We start from the raw sequence: 26159 nt of genomic DNA on the forward strand, positions 1-26159 counted from the left end.
TAATTACAGCTTAAACTATTCAGTAATTTTTAGTCCTTAAAAGGGACTTCAGAAAGATACCCAGGATTGCTGAAAAGTGTCTTTCCATCTAATGAGATAGTCTGGCAATTTCCTAGTTTTGTATCTTTGGTTCAATAGAAATATTTCAAAGTGGTATGTGACCACTTGATGCAGAGTCTGGGTGTCTCTATAATAAATCCCTTTGCCAAATGGCAGGAGTTGCAGACTTGCTACTGGCAAGAGTGAAGCAAATGGGTGAGTAAAACTATCCTATCCTATGGGAGCTTAGTTTTGATGAAAGTGTTAATACAGGAATTGGACTCCTAGTGGGGTTTGCAGTATCTCCTGACAGGACCTGCCAACCATTTCTGGGCAATAATGGCGTTACTTGAGGTGGCAGGCAGGATGCCTGCCTTCTGATGTATTTGGGTGAGTTGCTGAGCAAGCCAAGGAGAGGTTGGATGATTAAGCAAGAAGCAAGAGATTCTTGGTTAAACTGAAGACTTCATTTGGGAACCAAAAATCTTAACAAATCTCTTATACCTTGAGCCACATATTTTCCCTGAAAAGTATGCATTTTTTTTCCAACAATTTTGTTGGAGGTTATGTTATTGAGTAATGAACTGAGATGGGTATGTGGAACTTATTTAATGGCATACTGTACAAGAAATCTGAAGACCTGCAGGAGATTTAAAACCAACTCTTGTTATAACTTTTTAAAAGATTGTGAAATTATCAAAATGTACATGAATCAAGTTTTAATATACTGTATGATGGGTGGGTGAGGCTGTCCATTGTACCATTTCTTTCTTTGAATTCTCAGGCATGGTTTGGCAGTGCAAGAACTCTGTAACATTAACAAATTCAATAAAAAGTAAATATATGGATTTTGGAGTCTGGCAGTTTTTATTCTTAACCCTTGTCCTGTCCTCTGTCTTTGAAAGTGGTGAATTGATGTCATGCCTCCTTTGCCCATAGGAGGATAGTATTCTCATCTGAGGCATGAACTTTCTGTTTGAGAAATATTTGCAGAGTATTCTGAATGTTAAAAAAGAGACCTGGAATGAAAGTGGCTGCAAAGCTATAATGAATGTTCCTTTCCAAAGATAAAGCATTGACTTGTACTTTTTTCTTGGTTATTAAATTTTATCTTAAACCCTGGCAAGGGAATCTGCGATCTTCACTTACATAGACTAAAGATCTGAGGGATTGTCCTTTAAGAAGCTTATAAATTTCTCAAATGAGCAACCATTTTAAATTTCAGAATTTAGTCTGGATCATAGTTTCTACATTTCTAAACTAGAGAAAATATATTTCAAGTTTTTTTTTTTTTGGTAATATAGTTTAAATGTTTAATGTTTACTATTAGATTATTTGTATTTGATTTTTTTTTAACAACCTTATTTAAAATGGAACACAAAAATTCACACTCCCTGTCATTCTCCCTTCTCTCGTTTAAGTTCCTCACTTTTTTTTTTTAAGTGAGTTTATTTGAGCAAACTGACAACAATGCTGGGAAAATCTCGAATGTTTCCCCCATAGTTTTTTTAACCATCTTTTTTTTTTTTTTTGAGATAAACCCCCTTCAAAAGTGTACAATTAAGTATTGTATCAGTTCTCATTTTTACTGTGAAACAGTCAATTGTATGGATATACTACATTTCATTTATCACTTTGAACTGTTTCCACTGTCCTTGTTATGAATAATGCGGTTATGAATTTTCATGTATAAGTTTGTGTCAGTATGTTTTCAGTTCTCTTGGAATGCATCTAGGTGTGAAATTGCTGGGTCATATAGTAATTTTTTGAGTAACTGCCAAACTCTTCCAAAGTGGCTATAGCACATTACGTACATTGTTACCAACAATGTCAGGATTACAGCTATTCCATATTCTCATAATTACTTGTTACCTGATTTTAATTCTAGTCATTCTGGTTAAAATAGTATCTCATGGTTTTGATTTGCATTTCTGTACTAGCCAATGATGAACGTCTTTTCATGTGTTTATAGGTCAATTTTGTCTTTCAGAAAATGTCTTCAACTCCTTTGCTGAGTTTTTAATTGAACTTTTGTCTTTATTATTGAGTCATAAGTATTCTTTATATATTCTCGATATTAGTCCCTCATCACGTGCATGATAATGCAAATGTTTTCTCCTATCTTCATTTTAATAGTGTCTCTTGAAGCACAAGTTTTTCATTTTTTATGTAGCCCATTTTATTTTTTTCAGTTGCTTGTGCTTTTGGTGTATCAAAGAAGTCATTAGATACACCAAAGACCCTAGACATCTGTGTTCTAAGTTCTGTGTTTTTAGCTTCCATTTAGATCTATGATCCGTGTTTCAGTTAATTTTTGAATGTGGTGTGAGGTAGGAGTCTTCATTATTCTACATGGGGATATATATCCAGTTGTCTGCACCGTTTCTTGAAAAGACTCCATTCTGCACACTGAACATTTCACTTGTTTATTCTCCTAGAATGAAATTGGTTTGGCTAGAAACACGTAGGAAGGGATGTCAGGAGTTTGGGAAGGTGGGTGGGATAGGAATTGGAGAGAAAAGGCTGAGTGTGGAGTGGAGACCAGTTAATGGGGTAATCACCTAGGAAGCGGAATCAAGAAAGTAGAGAATCATTTAGACATTCTAATAACCAGTGGCCTGAAATTGTAGGTTTACAATGGCTTTAATTCCTCAGCTAGCTACTGTAACTAGGTATTTATGGGGCCTGCAGAATGCAGGCAAGTTATGAATTGCTTTTCTTGAGTTTGATATAAAGATAATGGATATTATGAAGGATATAGTAACAAAAGTAACTTTTAAATCATTTTTATTATTAAAAATAAATGAGAAGAATTACGTTCACATCAAGGATTTAGGATATACACGTAAATAACCATTAAGGTAGTTTAAGCCTTTTGAAATTGTTGCCCAAGTGAGAACTAGAATTCTAAATAACTGGATGTAGTAACAAGCTGAGTACAACTTGTCAACTCATTTCACCTGTGAATACCCTCCCCACTGAACACCCTCCCCCAACCGAACTTTACAGCGATACAGTCCCCATGCAACAAGAAACTTGCAAAGAGAAGATCCTTTCTCTCCATTTATGATGGAAAATAGTGTGAAAGTGTGAGGGAAACAGCATCCATTGTTTTGTCATTAGACTTGGGCAGACAGCTTTAGTGTCAGGTGAGAAGTTGAGTTAACGACCAAGCAGGAGGCAGTCATTTTTTCACTAAAAGTAAATTTAGTGGAAATGACTTCGAAAGTTTATTGCTGGTATTTAGTGTGATGTTCTACATCTTGCCCTGACATTTTAGGAAGCATGGTCTTCTATGACAAGTTTTTGTTTTTCTTTAGACCTGAGCAGTTTTTGACCCCAAGTTTTCTATCTTAAACCAGTGTTTCTTAAACCAGTGTATTTTACCTTTTCTTACCTCGTTATGAAAAAGTATCTAGAAATAATTTTCTATATCTCTTAACTCTTATTGGATGATTTTACCTTCCTTCCCCCCAAAAAACTTTAATTTTTTAAATCTTTTTTGTGCAGGGAGGCTAGATGTACAAAATAAACTATTGTTTTGAATATTAGCATATGAAAACTCAAAACGTTACCCCAGGACAGAAACTTTGTGTTCTTCCTTTTTATATCCAAAGTTTAGGCAATCTGTCATCCCTGGTAAAGACTTTTTGCTAAAGTTTTTATCCTGCATGAACTATTTTCTTCCTAAGAAGTGGGACGACTCTACAGGTTATTTTCCGTAGTTCTCAAAACAGCTGCATTTGATACAACCTGGAGATGTTTTTAAAAATGCTGACATCTGACCCTAACCCCAGACATTCTAATTTAATTGGTATGGGGTATGACCTGCACCCAGAAATTTAAAAAAATTCCCCAGTTCTAATGTGCAGCATTTCTAAAGCCACTGGGTTATGTCAAAATAAGAGACAGTATGGCTTCCTAGTAAGAAGTTAAAAGCAGTCGTATTTTAAATGCATGTTTGAATACTGTTAAACGGGGGAAATGGATAGTGAGGGGGTGGGGGAGACCTGTAAGCTGAAATACTAAAGAGTTATTTTGATTTTTATGTAAACCTTTTTATAGTTCAGTATTATCAGTATAGGGACCATTTTTAATATTTCCTGTCATTTCTTAAGACAATTACCTCACCATCAATACAATGCCCTAGCTACTGTTATGGCGCGAACAATTCTGAGACCCACGGAGCCAATTGAGATTAATTATGAGCCTTTATTAGCCGGCCGGCGACTGACTCTCTACCACGCAGGGCTAGAGGAGATCAGCCCCGAGCTTTCAGAGCAGGCAGCTGATAAAGCTCAAGACCATATCCTGGTGGGCTCCTGAACAAGCCAGCAGATTACAGAAGTGGAAGTTGGCTTTTAGCATATCTTTGCCCGGAACAACACCCTTAATTAACAAGTAAATGGATTACAGAAGCAGACACTGGCCATCTACATATTTTATACAATACACTTCCTAAACCACACACAAGCAAGTAGGACAACTTCTGATATCTAAAGATATTTCTTTCCTGTAGCTGACTTAGCTAGTTTGCTCACTTGAAAATTTTCCACCCTTAACACTACTTTATTTTCCTTCTCTCTACAGTAATTTTATTGTTTGACTTATATCTTGCCAATAAGTCTAACCAGAATTTACACACGGTAAATGTTAATTGCTTTACACTACCCCAGCTTCTAATTTGCCCTTCCGTTATGTAGCCCAGTTACAACACCTCTGGGTTTTCAGGATTTCTTTAGAATTCTGCAGTTCTCCCTGGTGACTATGGAATGAACCATAATTAACTTTACCAGAGATGAGCTCAGCGACTGCAGAACCCTACAGTTCACCTCCTTGGGAATGGGAACTTCAGACGCTTGCATCACCTGCTATCTTAGACTGTGGGTCATTTCCCACACCAGCTGCTACCTGTTAAGGGTCATATGGGTTTCACTTAAGCATCCTTTGTAACAGGCATGCAGAGGAATCCTCAGACTTGTCTTTGGCTTTAACTTGCTGAGACTATTGTGGTTTTCTTCCTGGGTTTCTCTGGTTTTACAGTTCAAATTTGTGCCTTTAATTAGAAACTGAATTAAACTTGGAGGTCAGGAATTCCCATCCTCAGTGACGCCATGGTAATGGGGTTGAAAGCAGGTTGCAAGCTTCCATTATATTCTTTGTTCTTCCTGACATTCCCTTCTTCCTTCTCTCTCTTTTTTTAAACCTTAGCTCCAGGCTGGCAAGAGCGTTAAGTAGCAAATCATTTGTTGGAATTTTTAAAATTAACCTTGGGCCAGGCACTCTTCTAAACGAGTAGCAAATGATATTCGTTTAACCCCTGGCAGTCCCTCAAAGATGGGAAAATAGGCTCTGAAAGGTTAAGTGTCTTGCCTAAATCACAGCTAGTAATGAAGGAGCCAGGATTTCACCCCAGGTGTTTTTGTTCCAGCTCGTTCTTAAGCATGAGGCTTTGCTTTCACTCCTCTTGCTAGATTAAGACGAGAGAAGGAAAGTAGGAAACAAACTATTCTTCAAATTTAACTTGAAGGAGCCCTTTGCCACATTCCCATCCCAGTCAGCATGGATGCCCTAAAGACTGGCTTCTTTGCCACCTCTCTCCCCAAGCAGCAGAATGTAAAGCTCCTAATGTTAGGTGAGTTGTTTGTACTATTCTTTCTTTAACGGCTGAAGGTGGGATTTTTTTTTTTTTTTGGATATTTTATGATGAAAAATTTCAAATACAAAGAATAGTATAAATGTCCTTGAACCTATAACTCAAATTCAACAGTCATCAGTTTGTGGCCATTTTATTTTACCTCCCTATTATCTTGGTTATTTAAAAAGCTAATCCCAGACCTATTTCATCATTAAACATTTCACCCAGGGATAAAGACTCAACCGTATATAGTTATACCTAAACTAACATTTTCTTAATATCAGATATCCTGTTCGTGTTCAGATTTCTCTGATTTTTCAAGGTGCTTTACAGTTGGGTGATTTGAAGCGAATCCAGACACAGGTGACCCGTTGTATTTGGTCTTTTAAGTCTCCAGTAATTCCCCCACTTTATCCTTACTATTTAGTTATTGGAGAAACTTGTCATTTGGTTCATAGAATTTTCCATATTCTGAATTTAGCAGATTGTTTTCATACATTTTCTATAAATGAGTAGTGTGCCAGTTATTAATTTACTGCCCTTTGCCCTGCATTGTGGTTCAGCAGCTCTGGACTCTGTAGACAGCTCTCTTTTGCCAACAGAGGGCGCTGGAGGAACACCGTAGAATTAGCAAGAGACAAGGCCTTGAAGTTCTCAGGGCAGCGTGCAGATTGACTAAATGGGGCCTGGGATGTTCACCTCAGCAGCCCTCATGATTCAACTGCGGTTGCCACTGCTGTTCTTGTAATATACTCTTTATCCTTTTTACTAGTTAACTGCTTTTTTTACTAATCTGTATATTTTTTCTGTTTAAATTACTGGTTTAATTTGTTTCCTGACTGAATACTGGCTGATGAAATGGTACCAGGAATGGTCTCAGGAGACAAACCCTCCAAACATGGATTTGGGGACTAGTTTGATGGTGCCTTTGGTGTCAAGCAAAATGAGGAGCTCCTCGACAGTGGGAACGGGACATTGATAATTCCTGATGTGCACTGACGTTACAATTAAGCTACCATTTCTGCTTGCGATGACGTGTCTACTACAGCAGGTGCCTCGGGGGGCCCTGGGACTCAGGCTTCACTTGACTTTTATGGCAGGGACTAGTATGGGCTTGGTTCTGTATGTACTGGAGTACTTACAGAAAGAAATGACCAACTCAGGTCCTTAAACGCTCAGCTCAAGTCACATTCTGAGGACCAGGGAGCCTCTGTGACTGCCCTAATAGAAGCTGATGTTGCTGGAAATCAAAATTTAATTGTGCAGGTTGTAGAATTACATCAGTTGAATTCACAACCTTATTAAGTGTCTCATGTAAAATGTAAGATATTGATTGGGAATGATGGGGCCCTGAAACTGGGAATGGCAGCATCTGGTTGGACTGTGAGTCTTATTTTCAAGTTTCTCTGAGCTTTCCCTGCCTGTGGACATAATTTGCCCTCCTGTGTTAGCTGAGGAGGCCAACCTTTTCTTGAAGATCCTGAGATACCTCACTTGAGACAGATTGCCTTGCAAAGAGATGTTCATTCTCAAAAAGTTCTTTGTTGCCACTTCACCTATAGCTAGAGTGACAAAATAGGAAAAATTGTAACTTTTTCCTGACATGTGTTGGCAGACATCTGGGGAATATGTATTTGAATGGTATTAGAGCAAGGAGAACAGAATATAACACGAGATGGAGCTGAATTGATACGGGTGCACTTACTAGAGATTCTGGATGAAAAGTATTAGCTCTTAAAGCTCTAACAGCTTTCTTGTTTGCTTGACTGGCATTTGGAATCTGTGGTGGCCAGTGTTTAATGAAGTCGAGATGCTAGAGCTTCCATAGCACGATGTGGAGGAAGGAATCAAAAGGCTAGTTAACATACATTACCACACATAGTTACAATTGTTTTTCTTTTTGTGATCAGTACTTTTAAGATCTACCCTCCTAGTAATATATAATATAATATTACTAACCACAGTCACCATGCCATATAGTACATCACCAGGACTTATTTATTTTATAATGGGAAGTTTGACTACTTTCACCCACGTCACCCACACACATCTCCCTGCCTCGCAACCACAAATCTGTTCTTTAGGTCTGTGAGTTTGGGTTTCTTTGCTTGCTTCTACATATAACTGAGATCATACTGTATTTGTCTTTCTCTGAATTATTTCACTTAGGATAATGCCCTTAAGTTTCATCCATGTTGTCACAATTGGCAAGATGTCTTTTTTTTATGGCTGAATAATATTCGTGCGCGCGCGCGTGTGTGTGTGTGTGTGTGTGTGTGACATTTTCTTTATCCCATTCTTCCATCGATGGATGTCGAGGTTGTTTCCATGTTTTGATTATTGCAAGTAATGCTGCAATGAACATGGGGTACAGATTTCTTTTCAAATTAGTGTTTTCATTTCTTTTGGATAAATACCCAGAAGTAAAATGCTGGATTACATGAAAGTTCTATTTTTAATTTTTCAAGGAACCTCTATACCATTTTCGTAGTGGCTGTGCCAATTTACTTTTCCATCAACAGTGCACAAGGGGTCCTTTTTCTCCATGTTCTTCTAACCTTTGTTATTTCTTTTTGATAACAGCCATTCTAACAAGTGAGGTGATATCGCGTTGTTTTGGTTGGCATTTCTCCGATGATGAGTAATGTTGAGCATTTTTCATGTACCTGCTGGCCATCTGTATGTCTTGTTTGGAAAAATATTCAGATCCTCAGCCTATTTTTTAATCAGATTGTTTTTTGATTTTTATTAGTTTGTTTGATTTTGCTATTTATTTAAGTTCTTTATATATTTTGGGTATTAAACCTTTATTCGGTATGGTTTGCAAATATTTTCTACCATTTGGTAGGTTGCTTTTTCATTTTGTTGATGATTTCCTTGGCTGTGCAGAAGCTTTTTGATGTAGTTGCACTTGTTTATTTTTACTTTTGTTGTCTTTGCTTTTGGTGTCAAATCCAAAAAATCATTTCCAAACACTGACATCTAGGAGCTTACTCCTATGTTTTGTCCTAGGAGTTTTACGGTGTCAGGCCTTACAATTAAGTCTTTAATCCAATGTGAGTTGTTTTTTGTGAATGATGTAAGATAGTGAGTGAACCATTTTCATTCTTTTGCACTTGGCTGTCCAGTTTGTCCAACACCACTTCTGAAGAGACTGTTGTTTCCTCATTGTATATTTTTGGCTCCTTTGTCATAAATTAATGTGCATGTGAGTTAATTTCTGGGACCTCTGTTCTGTTCCATTGATCTGTTTGTTTTTATGCCAATACCATACTGTTTGATTACTATAGCTTTGTAATAGGGTTTGAAATCAGGATGTGTCATGCTTCCAGATTTATTGGAGGCGTCTTATTTCTCAAGATCGCTTTGGCTATCCAGGGTCTTTTGTAGTTCCATACAAATTTTAGAATTGTTTGTTCTTTTTCTGTGAAAAATGACATTGGAATTTTGATAGGGATTGTGTTGCATTTGTGGATTGCCTTGGGTGGTATGGACATTTTAACAAAATTCTCCAATCTATGAGCTCTGAATATCTTTTCATTCTTTGTGTCCTCTTCAATTTCTTGCATTAATGTCTTATAGTTTTCAGTGTACAGGTCTTTCTCCTCCTCTATTAAATTTATTCTTAGGTATTTTATTCTTTTCCATGTAATTATAAATGGGGTTTTCTTAATTTCCCTTATAATTCATTTTAGTGTATAGAAACAAAGTTTTGCATATTGATTTTATAAACTACAACTCTACTGAATTTGTTTATTAGTTCTGAAAGCTTTTTGGTAGAGTTTTTAGGGTTTTCTATATATTCTTTAAAATTTTTTTTAAATTATTTTTTAAATATAGATTTTTTTTTTTTTTTATTGTGGTGACATTAGTTACTGAAACCCAGTAAGTTTCAGTGATGTACAATTTAGCAGTAAGGTGTGTGTGTGTGTGTGTGTGTGTGTGTGTGTGTGTGTGTGTATCATTGTGAGGGTTTTCTATATATAATTATGTGCAAATAGTGACTGTTTAACGTCTTCCTTTCCTATTCGGATGCCTTTTCTTCCCCCTTGCCTAATTGCTCTGGCTAGAACTTCCAATTACTGTGTTGAATAAAAGTGGAGAGAATAGGCATATTTGTCTTGTTTCTGATCTTTAGAGGAAAAGCTTTCAGCCTTTCATCATTGAGTATGATGTTAACTGTGGGCTTTCTCATATGTGGCCTTTATTATGTTGTTATGTTCCCTCTATCCCCACTTTGTTGAGAGTTTTTATCATAACGGATGTTGAATTTTGTCAGTGGTTGTTTAGCATCTATTGAGATGATCATATGATTTTTATCCTTTGTTTAATTAATGTGGTATATCACATTGATTTGCAGGTGGTGAATCATTTCTGGAATAAATCTCACTTGATCATGGTGTATGATCCTGTTAATGTATTGTTGAATTCAGCTAATATTTTGTTGAAGATTTTTGCATTTGTGTTCATCAGAAATATTGGCCTGTAATTTACTCATTCATTCATTCATTCATTCATTCATTCATTTTGTGGTGTCTTTGTCTGGTTTCAGTACCAGGGTAATGCTGGCTTCATAAAATGAGTTTGGAAGTGTTCCCTACTCTTACATTTTTTGAAAGAGTTTAAGAAGGACTGGTATTAATACTTTAAATGTTTGGTATAATTCACCAGGGAAGCTATCTGGTTCTGGACTTTGTTGGGAGGTTTTTGTTTATTGAGTCAATGTCCAAATTGTTGCCATATAATTGTTCATAGTAGTCACTTACGATCCTTTGTATTTCTGTAGTATCAGTTGTAGCATGACTTCTTTTATTTTTGATTTTGTTGGAGTCCTCTTTTTTTTTTTTCTCGTGAGTCTAGTTAAAGGTTTGTCAATTTTATCTTTTTAAAAACCAGCTCTTTCATTTATCTTTGGTATTATGTTTTTATTCTCTACTTCATTTATTTCTGCTCTGACCTTTGTTATTTCCTCCTTTCTAACTTTGGGCTTAGTTTGTTCTTTTTCTAGTTCCTTGAGGTGTAAAGTTAGGTTATTTTTTGAGATCTTTCTTGTTTCTTGAGGTAGGCACTTATTGTTACGAACCTCTTTTTTAGAACTGCTTTTGCTATATCCTATAAGTGTTGGTATGTTTGTTTCAATTTTCACTTGTTTCAAGGTATTTTTTATTTCTCTTTTGATGTCTTCTTTGACTCATTGGTTGTTTGGCAGCATTTTGTTTAATCTCCACATATTTGTGAATTTTTCCTATTCTTGAAATTGATATCTAGGTTTCATACCATTTTAAGTTAGTAATGATGCTTGATATGATTTTGGTCTTCTTAAATGTATTGACTCGTTTTGTGGCCTCACATATAATCTATCCTGGAAAACGTTCCATGTGCGCTTGAGAAAAATGTATATTGTGTTGCTTTTGGATGGAATATTCTGTTTATATCTGTTCATCTGTTCTAACATTTAAGGCCAATATTTTCTTATTGATTTTTCTGCCTGGATGATCTATCCATTGATGAAAGTGAGGTATTAAAGTTTCCTACAGTTGTTGTAGTGCTGTTTATTTCTCCCTTTAGGTCTGTTAATATTTTTTAAAATATTTAGGTGCTTCTATGTTGGGTGCATAAATACTTTAAAATGTTATATCCTCTTGTTGGATTGACTTTTTTATCATTATGTAATGCCCTTTTTTGTCTTTTATTACAGTCAATGTCTTAATGTCTATTTTGTCTGTTATAAATATTGCTAACCCAGCTTTCTTTCAGTTTTATTTGAGTTGAATATCTTTTTCTGTCTCTTCACTGTGGGTGTCCTGATTTCTGAAATGAATCCTTCGTGGGCAGCATATAGATGGGTCTTGGTTTGTTTGTTTGTTTGTTTGTTTGTTTTTAATCCATTCAACCACTGTATGTCTTTTGATTGGAGAATTTAGTTCATTTAAAGTAATTGTTGATGTGTACTTATTGCCATTTTGTTAATTGTATTCTGGCTCTTCCTTCTTTTCTTGCGCTCTTCCTTTGTGTTGATGCTTTTCTGTAGTGGTATGCTTAAATTCCTCTATCTCTTGTGTACCTACTATGGGTTTTTGCTTTGTGGTTACGAGGCCTGTATTTTTTTAAAAAAAACATATCTATAACAGTCTACTTTAAGTTGATAACAACTTAAGTTTGAACATATTCTGAAGCTTTATATTTTTGCTACCCTCCCCATGTATGTTTTCGATGTCACATTTTACATCTTTTCTTGTGTCCATTAATAAATTATTGTAGTTATATTTTTACTCTCGTCTTTTAATCTTCATACTAGCTTTATAAGTGATTAAATCACCGCCTTTACGAAATTAGATTATTCTGAATTTTACTACATATTGACCTTTACTGGTGAGATTAATACTGTCAGATGTTTCCTATTACTAATTAGCGCCTTTTCATTTCAGCTTAAATCCCTATAACATTTCTTGTAAGGCCATTCTAGTGGTGGTGAAATTCTTTAGCTTTTGCTGATCTAGAAAACTCCTTATTTCTCCAATTCTGAAGGACACATTTTTAGCATTTTGAATATATTGTGCCTCTCTCTTCTGGCCTGCAACATTTCTGCTGAAAATCTGCTGTTATTCTTATGGGGGTTCCCTGTATATAACAGGTTGTTTTTATCTTGCTGCTTTTAAGATTCTCTCCTTGTCTTTAACTTTTGACACTTATAATGTGTTCTCTTGTGGGTGTCTTTGGGTTCATCTAATTTGGAACTCTCTGGGCTTCTTGGATCTGTTTCCTTTCCAAGTTGAGGAAGTTACTATTATTTCTTCATATACGTTTTCTGTTCCTCTCTCTCCTCTCCTCCTGGGACCCCTATAATGAGAATGTTGGTCCACCTGATGCTGGTCCATAAGTCCCTTAAGCTGTCTTCACTATTTTTTGTTCTTTATTCTTTTTGCTGCTTTGATTGGATAAGTTCCACTGCTCTGTTTGAGTTCACTGATCCTTTCTTCTTCATTTAGCGTGCTATTAACCCTTCTAGTGTATTTTTCAGTTCTGTTATTGCGTTCTTCAGCTCTGTGATTTCTGTTTGGTACTTTCTTATATTTTCTCTTTGTTGAAATTCTCACTTTGTTTATTTATTGTTCTCCTGAGTTTAATGAGTATCTTTATGATCATTATTTTGAGGTTTTTTTTTTTTTTCAGGTAAATCATGTATCTGCTATTTATTAACTTTTTTTTTTTCCTGAGGTTTTATCTTTCATTTGAAACATATTCCTCTGTTTCTTCATTTTGTTTAACTCTGTGTTGGTTTGTGTGCATTAAACAGCTACCTTTCTTACTCTTGGGAGTTGCCTCATCTAGGAGATAAGCCTTATTATATTCAACCCTGCCCTGGCTCCTGGTTGTCTCTCAAACCTTTGTGTTTCCCCAAGAGGCTTACTTTATGCTTAGTGGCTCCTAGTAGCTGAGGGTATGCCAACACCTGTCCATGCCCCAAAGGGGAGGATCTTAGTCAGCACCTAGATTCAAGTTGATTAGAAGCCAGAGCCTCAGGCAGCAGCTTTTAAAGTATGCAAATATATCTTTTTCAGGGAAAGACTGGGAAATGGACATTTCTGTCCGCTTCCTCTGCACTGAATTCTGAGGTGATAGCATCCTGTTGAACCTGTGAACACAAGCCCCACTGGCCACTAGAGCCAGGCTATTAAGGGATGTGTCTTCTGGGCAGTAGCCACAAAAGCTGGGGTACCAGACATTATTTGTGTCTCCAAGAAAGGAGACACATCCTTTCTTGGAGACACAAACAACCTAAGGCAGGCCAGAGAGTGCAAAGATGGTGCCTGCCATGCTCCCCACCCATTTCTGGAGAGAACTGTAGTTGGCCCCTAGACTTGGGTTTATTTAGAAGCCTGCTCCCAGGCCATATCTATGAAGATAAGCTAATAAATAGGCCTCTTTCACAGAAAGATCAGGGGTGCATTTTCAGTCTGTGGTCTCTGCATTGTGTTCTGGGGTAGTAGCTAGTTAAGAACTGTCCTTTCGCTATAGTATGGGACCTATGAATGTCAGCCACAAGAGCCAGGCAATCAAGGAGTATCCCCTGGGCAGCAGCTGCAAAAACTGGGGAACCAGATGCATATACAAGCTCCTCTCTGTAAGATATCAGCAACCCAGAATGCAGCGGAGGGAGAGCAATAAATCAGTGCCCATTCTCCAAGGTCTCTAGAAAGGATTACAATTGCGCCTTGACGTGTGTATTTAATTAGAAGCCTGCCCCTCAGGCTGCAGCAATGAAGATACGCTATTAAGTCTCTTTCACAGAAAGACTGGCACTTTTCAGGTGGCTGCCTCTGTGCTGGGACCTGCAGTGGTGAGACTGTAGGAGGTCCTTAACTGTTTCAGATCGCTATAGCATTGAGATCTCATGGATGCAAGCTCCATTGGCTTTCAAAGCTAGATGATTCAAGGGCTTGTGTCTCAAATGCAGGTCTTAAAAGGTAGGGTGGGGTGCTAGATGGGTTCAAACCCTTTACTGCTCAGGGAGATGCTCTTGTTTGTGAGCTCCCTCTTGATTGTGGTCCATTGCACTGGGGGGGCGGGGCGGAGGCGGGGAGCAGGGGGGAGGTTATGGCAAGATGGTTTCAGCCTCTCCTACCCATTTTGATATGGGTTTTTTTCCCTCATTATCTGATGTATAGTTGTTGCTCAGCTAGTTCTTGGGTTTTTTCCAGAGGAAATTGTTCTGTATATAGCTGTAGATTCAGTGTCTGTCTCCTGACTCAATTTTGATTTACTTTAGGTGGTAAGATATGGAGGCTTGATCAAATTCAAGTTTAATTAGTGGAACTACAGGCAAGAACACTTCATATTATTTTCTCTTGTATCACATCAGGAGGTATGTCTGGCTTTCTTGAGTTATTGGTGAATTTGGGTCTTATCAACTTGATCCATCATTATAAAATTCCACTTTTGCCTAGACCTATGATTTCATTAGTTGTAAAATGGTCTGCTTCTATCATTTCTTCTGCACTTATTACCTGGAATTATTGTATAACAAGTTTTTCCTCAACTGCCATGTTATCCTTAAATGCAGTTCATACTGATAGGACAAAATAATTACTTGATTCTCTTGTCTATCAATTTTTATTGCTTTATAGGTGTTAACATTCTTTTGTGGCTCAAAAAAGCCCAAACATGACTCTTCTTCCCATAAATAACTCAGAAATTTAAAACACTTGATAATTTTAAAGCCTCAGTTTCTCATTAAACCTTGTGCTCAGGATCCTGTTAAAAAGAGGTAAAATAGTGAGATGATAAAAATCAGGGAAAGCATGACTAAACCCCCACAGACTTCCTTGTTATGAATTAAAGCAGACATTTTAGCTCAAGATCTCAGCTGCTTCTGACTCCTCTTATAAAGCCACCAGCCCTACCATATGACTTCATTTATCTCAGATTACCTCTTTAAAGGCCCTGTCTCCAAATAGTCATACTGGGGGTTAAGACTTTAATATGTGAACTTGGGGACAGGAGAAAAATTCAGTCTGTAACACTGTAACTACTAAATGTGAATACACTTGCATATGGTGTCTGCACTGAGGATCCTGCCTCTTTAGCTCGGTCAGAGAATGTGCTCTAGGTGGTTTGCTCTTGAATCCCAGGCACTGCCTTACATGTTAAATTAATGTTGGTGAGATCAGACTAATGCACAAAGAAATTCTTGGAGGATTATAAGATGCTAATTGAAGTAACATAGATTAAATACCATAGCAGTTCTGAGGAGAAACTAGGTATCAGAATAATCAGGTTTTTGTTTGTTTGTTTTTGTTTTTTAAATGAGAGAACTATATATGTTTGGAATGATCTGCATGTAAGAAGACGTGCTAGCATTACGACATTTACAGACTGCTAGTCAAAGTCAGAGTTAAAATGGTTATATACGGTGTGGACAGATTCTGAAGAGTCAGAAGAAGCCGAGATCTTGAGCTAAAATTGTAAACTAAGTGTCTAAGACCTGAACTAGGAAAAGAGTTCATAATTTTGACAAGAAAAGCATCTAGACTTCTACAGAAAGTTTTTATAAATTAGATATTTATTTAGATAATAAATTAGATTTTATCTAGGATAGAGAGAAAAGGATCATAATTTATTTTATGTGTTTATCAAGAAGTTTTGAAGAGTAGTAACTACTTCAAAATATTTTTAATTGGTGAAATTCAGGGAAACTTACTGAAAACTGCCTATGAAATGACCTAGCTAACACAAATGGCTCTAATAAAACCAGGCCTGTGAGGTTTTGTTTGGGGGAGGGGCAGTAGTTTATATGACAATGCTACCTATTTGGCAGTGTAGGAATGTGTTGTCCTAAGCTGTGAATTAGCTCAAAGCTGAAAGCTTTGAAGGTCCAATTCTCTTGAGGGGCAGGGACAACCCCTACACCATTTAGAGGAAAATCTGATAAAAACTTCAGGTTTTTTGTTGAGGTTAAAAACTTCGACCCTTCCTGCTTGAGTTTCAAAGAAAGAATCGTTAGGAATTGAACAGTTACACAAAAATTACAGTCCTGATTCTGGTTTGTCCCTTAAACAAAAAAGAAGTAGCTTTATATTTAGAGGGCTGTGGTAATACATGTAGTATTTGGTATTTAGGTTTAGATTAATAAGGCTAATGCAATTTTGTGGGTCTAATAAAAGGCATTTTTAACCCAAAAGAACAATATTCTAAATAAAAAACATAACTAGCAATTTGCTTTTTAAGCTAAGTTTTACAAATCTTTTATTGCTTCAACAGAGAATGAATGCTAGAATACCTCTGCTTTTTAAAAAACTTATCTAATTTGAGTCACTACTTTTATTCTTTATTGTCTTTATTTTCCAAGTTTGGCACCCAAACTTGGCAAACATCATGGAGATTTGTACAAACACATATATACATATATACACACATTTTTAAGTTTAAAGCCTCAGTTTCTCATTAAACCTTGTGCTCAGGATCCTGTTAAAAAGAGGTAAAATAGTGAGATGATAAAAATCAGGGAAAGCATGACTAAATCCCCACAGACTTCCTTGTTATGAATTAAAGCAGACGTTTTAAGGCAAAATCTATCACCTTGCTAATAAAACTTCCACTAAGCTACAGCCTCTGATATTTACAAGAAAATAAATAAATAAAAAGCCCCTTGCACACTTCACTGTAGTTTAATGACAAGCTAGCTGAGGAGCTGTACTATTATTTCAGATAACTTTCCATTCAGGAACAGTTAATATTTCAGTGATTAAAATTTCAGGTGTTAAAAACTTCAGGCAGGGTCATCATCATACTCTGAAGCTGAATTCTTCAGGTACTTGTTTCTAAATTACTATACAAATACATCACAGTAACACTCAGCTTTTAATTTAAAAAACATTTACTGTTTGGTAATTAAAAGGTAGATATGATTAGTGTACTCTAGGTCGTTTGATTTTGTTTTTCTCTGTAGGAGCTTTCCTCTTTTGTGATAATCCAGGCTCAGGTTCCTTATTATTCTGAAGAACTGAAACAGCTTCTGGTAGACAATAATTTTCTACTTGAGGAGGAGTTTCCTATAGAAGGAGGAAAAAACCCAACATTATTTTTTTTCAGATTTCAAACTGTTAAATGGGCAGGTTATAGATTCTTTTACTCTGTTTTTTTGACCACAGAAATTTTAAAAGGAAAATGTATCCTCATTCCTAGGATCTTGCAAAGAAAACACTTGTCTTTCAAGATATGCTATTTAGCACTTATCACATTTAGAGAATAGTCTCTGTGTGACAATCTCACCTTTTTATCAGAAAAATGAGCTTATACCTCAGGCAGAGTGGGGTTAATTCAGACCTTAATAATAGTTTTATATCTGTAAAATATGATTAAATACAGAATACAGAAAATATGGAAAAATAGCTAATAGTTATCAAGTATGTGACATAATGCTTTAATTTTTGAAAAGCTTTTATACTGAATTTTTACTTGACTTTTACAATAAACATGTGAGGTGGTTTTTATTCCCCATTTTAGATAAAGGTTAAAATAACAATTGATGTTACATAACTAGCCAAGTGGCAAAGCCAAAACTCACACTTCTCTATTTGACTTCCAAACCATTACATTTTTCTCACAACCATACTCCAACATAAAAGGACCTTCCGCCCTTATTAATTTTCTGGCAATATGGCAGATGGGACAAGGAAGTGAATCACCACAACACATTGAGTAAGGTTAACAGAACTGAACTGAGACTCAAGCTGCCGCCGACTATGGAAGGTCAGTCAAGTAACCTGCCTGCTAAACAAAACAATACTCTTCATAGGAACATGACAAGCTAGTTCCTACAACTTACTCCTATGTCCAGGATACATCCAAAATTACTCCATAGAAGCAGAACATGACTCATTCTCAAGAAAAAATAATCACTCCAAAAAGCTCAAAATACTTAAGTATAAACTTAAAAAGCATATATACATTGAAAATTACAAAATGCTCATAAAAGAAATGAATAGTGACCTAAACAGTGATGCCATGTTCATGGGCTATAAGATTTAACATAGTAAATATGTCAATTCACTCAAATTGACCTATAAATTAAATGTAATTCCTATCAAAATCCCAGCAAGACATTCCTGTAGACATAAACAAGCTTATTTTTAAATTTACATTAAAAAGTACAGGCAAAAAAACAAACATCCCTTTACCCCAAACCAGGCTCTAGAATAGCTAAAACAATCTTGAAAAAGTATAAAGAAGGAATCACCACCTAAAATTAAGGTTTACTATGTAATTAAGCCAGTATGGCAGAGGGAGAGACACACAGACCAACAGAACAGAAAACCCAGAAATAAACACACAATGTGTTCGAGAGAAATGACAAAGGTGAAAAAGCAACTAAATGAAGGATCGTTGTTCTTTTAACAAATGATGCTGGAGCAAATCGACATTCCAAGGCCACCCCACCCTCCCAAGATCCCAAACCTTTACCCTAAACCTCATACCTTACATGAAAATTAGGTTAAATTGAGCTCAAAATGGATCAGTCAAAACATCAAACTATAAAACCTTTAAAAAGTTTTATCAGGATCTAGGGCTAGGTAAAGAGTTCCTGGACTTGACAGTAAAAAATACTACCTATAAAAGGAAACACTTATAAATTAGACCTCATCAAAATTTAAAACTTCTACTTGGCAAAAGACCCTGCTAAGGGGATAAAGAGATAAGCCAGAGAGCAGAAGGAAATATTTGCAAATACTCATCTAACGAAGGGCTAGTATATAGAAAAACTCGAGGCTCAACAGTAAAAAAACAAAAAGACACGAACACACATTTCAATGAAGAGGATACAAATATGGCAAATAAGCACACCGTAAGATGTTCATTTTGATTAGCCATTAGGGAAATGCAAATTAAAATCACAATGCGAGATCACTACATAGCAACTGAAATGGCTAAAATAAAAATATTGACAACTAAAGCTGAGGAGGATACAGAGAAACTGGAACACTGTCAAATATGACCACTCTGGAAACAAACTCTTGGGCATTTATCCCAGTGCAATGAAATAATGTTCATAGCAGCTTTAGTCCTAAAAGCCCCCAAATGAAAACCACCCAGATGTTCAATAGTTAATGGTTCAACTGTGCTACATCTGTACCACGGAACCCTACTCAGCAATAAGTAGTAGTAAAACTACTGATACAAGCACCAAGCTGGATGAATCTCAAGGGAATTTTACTGACTGCAAATGCCAGTCCCTAAAGGTTACAGACTATGTCGATTCCATATAAAGATTTTAAAAATGACACAATTATAGAAATGGCAAGAGTGGCTACCAGGTGTGAAAGACACCTGGGAGAAGGGGGCTATCTATGCGAGAGAAGTGTGGGTGTGGTTAAGAAAGGGCAAAATGAGGGCTCTTGTGGTGACAGAACTATTCTGTATCTTGATTATAATGGTAGATAACTTGAGAAAGTGGACATGGGATCTCTCTGAATTTTTCCTTACAACTGTATGAAAATTTACAATTTTCTCAAAAATAAGAAGTTAAAAAAAAAATCAACATCCTGCTCACGATCTAGGTGCTGGAAATAGTAGACAACGATTCTAATGCAGTTACTGTAACTGTGCTCTATGGTGTAAAATATGCTTAAAACGAGTAAAGAGAGAAAACCTCAGTAGAAAGGAAATTATAAAAAAAAGAACCAGAGTCTAAATATAAAAAATGTATTATAAAAATTTTTAAAAAGTCACTGGATAGGCTTATGAGCAGAATATAGATAATAGAAAAAAAAACAGTGAAATTAGACATGAATAGATAGAAATTGGCCAATCAGAAGAACGCAGAAAGATGATTGCAAATAAAAAAGAGCCTTAGGGACCTGGAGGACAATATCAAAAGACGTAACGTGAGTTAACCGAATTCTCAGACAGGAAAGAATAGAGCAGAAAAAATAATACAGTGAAGAAATAATAGCCCGGATTTCCCAAACGGTAAAAAATGTGTACGGATTCAAGAAGCTCTACAGACACAAAGCAGGATTAATACAAAGAAAACCACATATGAAGTTATTATAAGTGGTTGAAAACCAAAGATGAAGAGAAAATCCGTATAGCAACCTAGAAAAAAATGACACATTGCATACAGGGGAACAATTCAAACTATCATTGACTTATCAGAAACAATGGAGGGCAGCAGAGAGTGATGTCTTTAAAGTACTAGAAGACAAACTATCAACCCAAAACTATAACCTGCAAAAGCATCCTTCAAGAATAAGGGTCAAACAGACATTTCAAATAAAAGAAAACTAGGAATGGTCCCCATCAGACTTGTGCCTACAAACTAAAGAAAGTTCTTTGGGCTGAAGGAAAATGATATCAGACAGAAACTCACATCTTCAGGAACAAAGAACACTCAAAATGGTACACATCAAGATAAATATAAAAGACTATTTTTTCCCCTTTAATTTCTTCAAATACAAGGACTTCTTTAAAGCAAAACTTGATTAAATACTGTATTTTGAGGCTATATCATATAGATGTAAAATATATGACAACTACAGTGTAAAGCAGGTGACAAAAAACTTTTTCTGTAAAGGGCCAAATATATTTCAGCTGTGTGGGATAGATGATCTTGTTTGCCACTACTCAAGTCTGCTGTTGTAGTGCAAAAGCAGCCATCAAGTATATGTAAATCACGTTTGAGTTTATAAAATATGTGGTGGGCTGGATCTGGCCTGTGGGCTATAGTTTACTGACCCCTAGTATTAAGGATCGGGGAAGCAAATGAACCTATGTGGTTGTAAGATTTCTACATTTTACGTGAAGTGCCACATCAACTCTAGGTAGAATATGAAAAATTAAGGAAGTATATTGCCGTAGAGCAAACCCATCTACTTCCAGAAAAAAAGAGAGGTTTTTGCTTTAAAAAAAAAGTCAATGAATGAATGGAATGCTAAAAAAATATTAAAACCAGAAAAGGCAAGAACGAACAGAGGAAACAAACTGAAAATAAATGGCAAAAAATCCTAAAACCAAACATATCAGTAATTACATGAACTAAAACACTCCAAAAATAAGAAAGCAGGACCCAACTACATCCTGTTTATAAGAAAGCCATTTTAAATATAAAAATAGTTAAGTTAAAACAAACAAAATTTAAGAGAAATTACAAACATCCCATTTACAATTGCATTGAAAAGAATAAAATACCTAGAAATAAATTTAACAAAAGAGGTAAAAGACCTGTACATTGAAAACTATAAACCACAAATAAGAAGGTATTCCATGCTCATGGGTTAGAAGAATTAATGTTGCTAAAATGTCCACACTACCCAAAGCAATCTACAGAGCAATGTAATCCCCATCAAAAGTCACAGAAAGAGAACAATCCTAAATTTGTATGGAACAATATGACTCCAGATAGCCAAAGCAATCTTGAGAAAGAATATTCTTCAAACAAAGCCGAAGGCCTCAAACATCTTGGTTTCAAACTATATGACAAAGCTGTAGTAATCAAAACACTATGGCTGGTAATAGCAACAGAGAAATAGATTACTGGAACAGAACAGAGACCCAGAAATAAACCTGCATATATACAACAGGAAAAGGATAGTCTCTTTAACAAGTGATGTTGGCAAAACTGGAAGGCCACATGCAAAAGAATGAAACTGGACGACTATCTTATACCAAATACAAAATTAACTCAAAATGAATTAAAGACTTGAATGTTAAGACCTGAAACGATAAAACTAGAAGAAAACAGAGGTGGTAAGCTCTTTGACATCAGTCTTGGCCATGATATTTTGGATCTGACACGAAAAGAAAAGACAACACAAACAAAAACAAGTGGGACTACATCAAAATAAAAAGCTTCTGCATGGCAAAAGAAATCATCAACGAAATGAAAAAACTACCTACCAAATAAGAGAAAACATTTGCAAATTAGATATCTGATAAAAGTGTAATAGCCAAAATATACATGGAACTCATACAACTCGATAGCAAAAAACCCAGACTGATTTAAAAAGGGCAGAGGCTCTGAATTCATTAAAAAAAAAAAAATTAAAAAAAAAACAAAACAGATGGCCAACAGATACATGAAAAGGTGCTGGACATTACTAATCATCAGGAAAATGCAAATCAAAAGCACAATGAGGTATCACCTCACATCTGTTAGAATGGCTAGCATCAGAAAGACAAGGAATAGTAAGTATTGGCATGGATGTGGAGAAGAGAGAACCCTTGTGTACTGCTGGTGGGAATGTAGACTGGTACAGCCAGAATGGAAAACAGTACAGAGGTTTCTCAAAAAATAAAAAATAGAACTACCTTTTGACCCAGCAATTGCACTTCTGATATTTATCCAAAGGAAACAAAACACTAATTTGAAAAGATATCTACACCTCATGGTCACTGCAGCATTATTTGCAAGAGCCAAGATACAGAAACAACCTGAGTGTGCAGCAACAGATGAATGGATAAAGAAAATCTGATGGACACAGACACTGGAATATTATTCAGCCTTATAAAAAAGAAAGAAATCCTGCCATTTACAACAACATGAATTGATCTTGAGGGCATTATCCTAAGTTAAATCAGAGAAACACAAATATCGTATGATCTCACCTAATTGTGGAATCTCAAAAAAAAAAAGAAAATTCAAAACTCAATAGATACTGAGAATAGACTGGTGGTTGCTAGAGGAGGGGCGTGAGTGGTGAGTAAAATGGGTGAGGGTGGCCAAGAGGTACAAACTTCCAGTTATCAAACAAGTCTTGGTGATGTAAAGTACAGCATAGGATATTGTAAATAATACTGTATGGTACTTTTGAAAGCTGCTAAGAGAATAAATCCTGGAAGGTCTTGTTATAAGAAAAAAAATTTGTAATTGTGATAACAAATGTTAATGAGACTTATTATGGTGATCATTTAGCAATAAATGCATATATTGAGTCATTATGTTGTATACCTAAAACAAATATATGTCAATTATATCTCAATTAAAAAAGGGGTGGGGCAGCAAGACTGTCCTTCAGGAAGATTGGAAGACTCCTCTTGGGCGAAAGTAAAACAGTTCAAGAAATGCAAAAAGGTATGAATCTAGAAGGATCCATCCAGATTTCACTCAGCTCAAAACTGACACGACCCAACCGTGTGCTCAGTACTTCCAATCAGCTTTTTATCACCTACTCTTAAGAGCAAAAAGCCAAGAATTAACCAAGCAGTTTAGGGGAAGCAGAAACTATGCAGAGGTAAGAAAACTTAAAAACATGTATCACTAAATCCTCTGAGAGCTAAGAGAAGGTAGTGCATCAATGAAGCAAAAAAGAGAATATTAAAATAAAATGTAAATTCAGATAACTAAAAAAGGTCTTGATTACTAAAAACATGACAGCAAAATGAAGTTGATAGAAGGTATGATCAAACTGACTCTCTCAAAAATTGAAGACAAACATAGGTGAGAGATAAGAAAATCCAATATGCAAATAGTAGAAGTACCAGAGAGAGAAAGACTATCAAGTGGAGGGGAAAGAAATCACTGAAATAATTCTAGTCTTCCCAGAACTGAAAGATATAAGTTATCAGAACAGAAAGGGCCCACCAACTGTCTGGCATAATATAAAAAGACCATCATGATAGCATATTTCAGGAAACTGGGATGAAAGGAACTTCCTACTAGTTTACAGCTACATCTCAAGGTTTATGCATCAGAATGGCTTTGGAGTACTCAACAGCAACACTAGAAGCAAAAAGACAAGCAAACAAAAGTCTAAGAGAAAACAATTTTCAACTTAGTTTGGCCAGGCGCCAAATTCTATCAGTCAAGTATGAGCACAGAAGACAAAATTCTGACATAGAACGTCTCAATTTATCTCTATCGTGTTTTCTTAAGAAATTACTAAAGGATGACCTCCATCAAAATGAGACATCAGGATGACATGGGATTCAGAAATAAGAGATCCGACAGAGAGATGAAGGATGGTGAATGGAGATCCTGGGATGACAGCTGTGCACACAAGTAGGTGACCATACAAGACTGGAGCAATGTGACTAAGGCCATGTCGAATGCTGTCATCCAAGATCCTGCACTGAGTTTTTAACCGGAAGTTAGAATATTGGGGTGTTCTAGCTCTCATCTGTGTCTGGTGTATCTTGACCATAAACTTGATCGTGAAGTTGTTGCTCTTCCCTCCTTAGCCGGCTGCTTCACCCCACAGAAGTATTGTGGTTTGACCTACACCTCAGGGCTAGACATAGGCAATGATGACCTTGGATGTAAAAATACAGAGCAGCTCACCGCCCCCTCCCCAAAGTATTCCTCCAGACATCTAGTACCTGACACGTACTGCAACTCTGAGAAAGACAGGGACACAACCGTAAGTCAGATAGTGATTCCTTCCGCAGGGAAGGAGAGAGATGCATCTAGGGAGGAGCAACAGGGAATGCTATGGGACTACTGATCTGCTTCTGAACCTGGGTACCTAGATGACATTTTGTTATTCTTTAACCAATACATAGGTTTTATACACTATTTTGCATGTAAGAATAAAAAGATGAAATAAGGATGCATATACAAACACTGAGCACAGCACAATACAGCCGATTAATAATTATTGGTTCTTGTCTTAAATGGCAGCTATATGTGTGAAATGATCAAGAATTTTTGGAGGGATGAGATTCAGTATGCCCCATGGCTTTAGGACAGAGGCTTCATGTTTATATTTTAGGTATTCTTTCTATTAAACCCTAAGCTACTCCTAAGCACAAGCAGCAAAAATCACAAGGCAGGCTGAGTTCTGGCTTCTCCTTATTTCTCTGCCATTCTGTTTGAAATCCTTTATAGTAAGACATTTATGATCATGCGTGATACTCTGCTGATTCCTGATGCCATTTTAGTCATTCTGTGTCAGGAAGACTTTTCTTTGCCCATTGAAATCACATAACATGGGCCAATTCTGAGTATGAATGTAGTGAGCCCTCCATACAGCAAATGTTTGATTGACCCTAGTATCTAACACAATGCAAAAGGAAACTAAAGAAGGGCTCTTGGGGTAAATGTTTCTCCTTGGACTTCAGGAATCAATTTCTGCTTTCTTTATATTCCAGCTTCTAAAGGGGCACTTTTAGAGGTACCTAGATTTTTATACTTGGTTCATATTTAACTTCCAAGCTCAACGTTAACATGTATTCATTATATTATAAAAACGATGAAACTGAAAGGGGTTAAATAAGAGAATAACAGGAGACTAACATTCTATTAATAACGAGCTGAGGGTTTTGATGTGTAGGTAACTCTGCATATAAGCAGATCTCTGGTGATGAGATCAAGAACAGAATCTTACAAACCTGCATAAGGTAATCAGCAATGTATTCTGTTTTCAAGCAGTACACGTTCTGGGCAGCAGCTTCTGCTATATTAATTCCTGAGTTATCTGGTTTCAGTTTATTAAAGTCAGAAAAGAGATGTGTAGCTTCTTTAAATAAAGGTACAGAATGACCAGGTAGTACCTAATGAAAAAACAAGAAGCATCACAATCTATCAGTGTCCCAAAGTAATTCAACTGTGTAACCTGTACTTAAAGGTTATCAACTCACAAAGTATATAATCAAGAACCAATCACAGCAGTCTTGATTAGAAAATAATTCATGCAACAAATTCAGTAAGTTGACTCAATACAAACCTTTGCTCCTCCAGACTGAAGAAGGCGTTTGAATCCTGCTTCTCGGGACTGGTCAACATGTAAGATAACCTTCCACCCACTAAATGCCCCCTACAAATAAAAAAATAATCAGTGTTGAAATTATTTGGAATATCAATGACAAAATAATACAGATAATATTTCCTCTGTAGACATAGTTTATGTCAATGAATAATCTTATAACATTTACTTTTTTTTTTTTTACCACAGTGGTAACTGTCTCTGGTCAGAAAACTTTAAAACATATAGCCATGGTGTCTGGCACACAGTATGCCATCAATAAATACTTGAAGAATGAAGGAAAA

At 36.2% G+C, this 26159-nt stretch overlaps 1 protein-coding gene across 2 annotated transcripts in view; it reads right to left on the bottom strand.

Moving 5' to 3' along the window:
- Positions 1-16392: 16392 nt before the first annotated feature.
- The window catches only part of TOPBP1 (DNA topoisomerase II binding protein 1), a 54235-nt gene continuing 44468 nt past the window's right edge, over positions 16393-26159 (bottom strand). The window contains exons 25-27 of one of the 2 annotated variants that reach the window (XM_039837172.1): positions 25837-25926; positions 25502-25663; positions 16393-17229 (exon numbers count right to left, since the gene is read on the bottom strand). In XM_039837172.1, the coding sequence (XP_039693106.1) occupies positions 17086-17229; positions 25502-25663; positions 25837-25926 (396 nt within the window). In that variant the 3' untranslated portion in view covers positions 16393-17085. The remainder of the gene's footprint in view (positions 17230-25501; positions 25664-25836; positions 25927-26159) is intronic. The other variant, XM_039837171.1, reaches the window with a different exon arrangement.

Source organism: Pteropus medius, unplaced genomic scaffold (genome assembly GCF_902729225.1).
Source record: "Pteropus medius unplaced genomic scaffold, Ma_sr-lr_union100, whole genome shotgun sequence".
NCBI classification, from domain to species: domain Eukaryota; kingdom Metazoa; phylum Chordata; class Mammalia; order Chiroptera; family Pteropodidae; genus Pteropus; species Pteropus medius.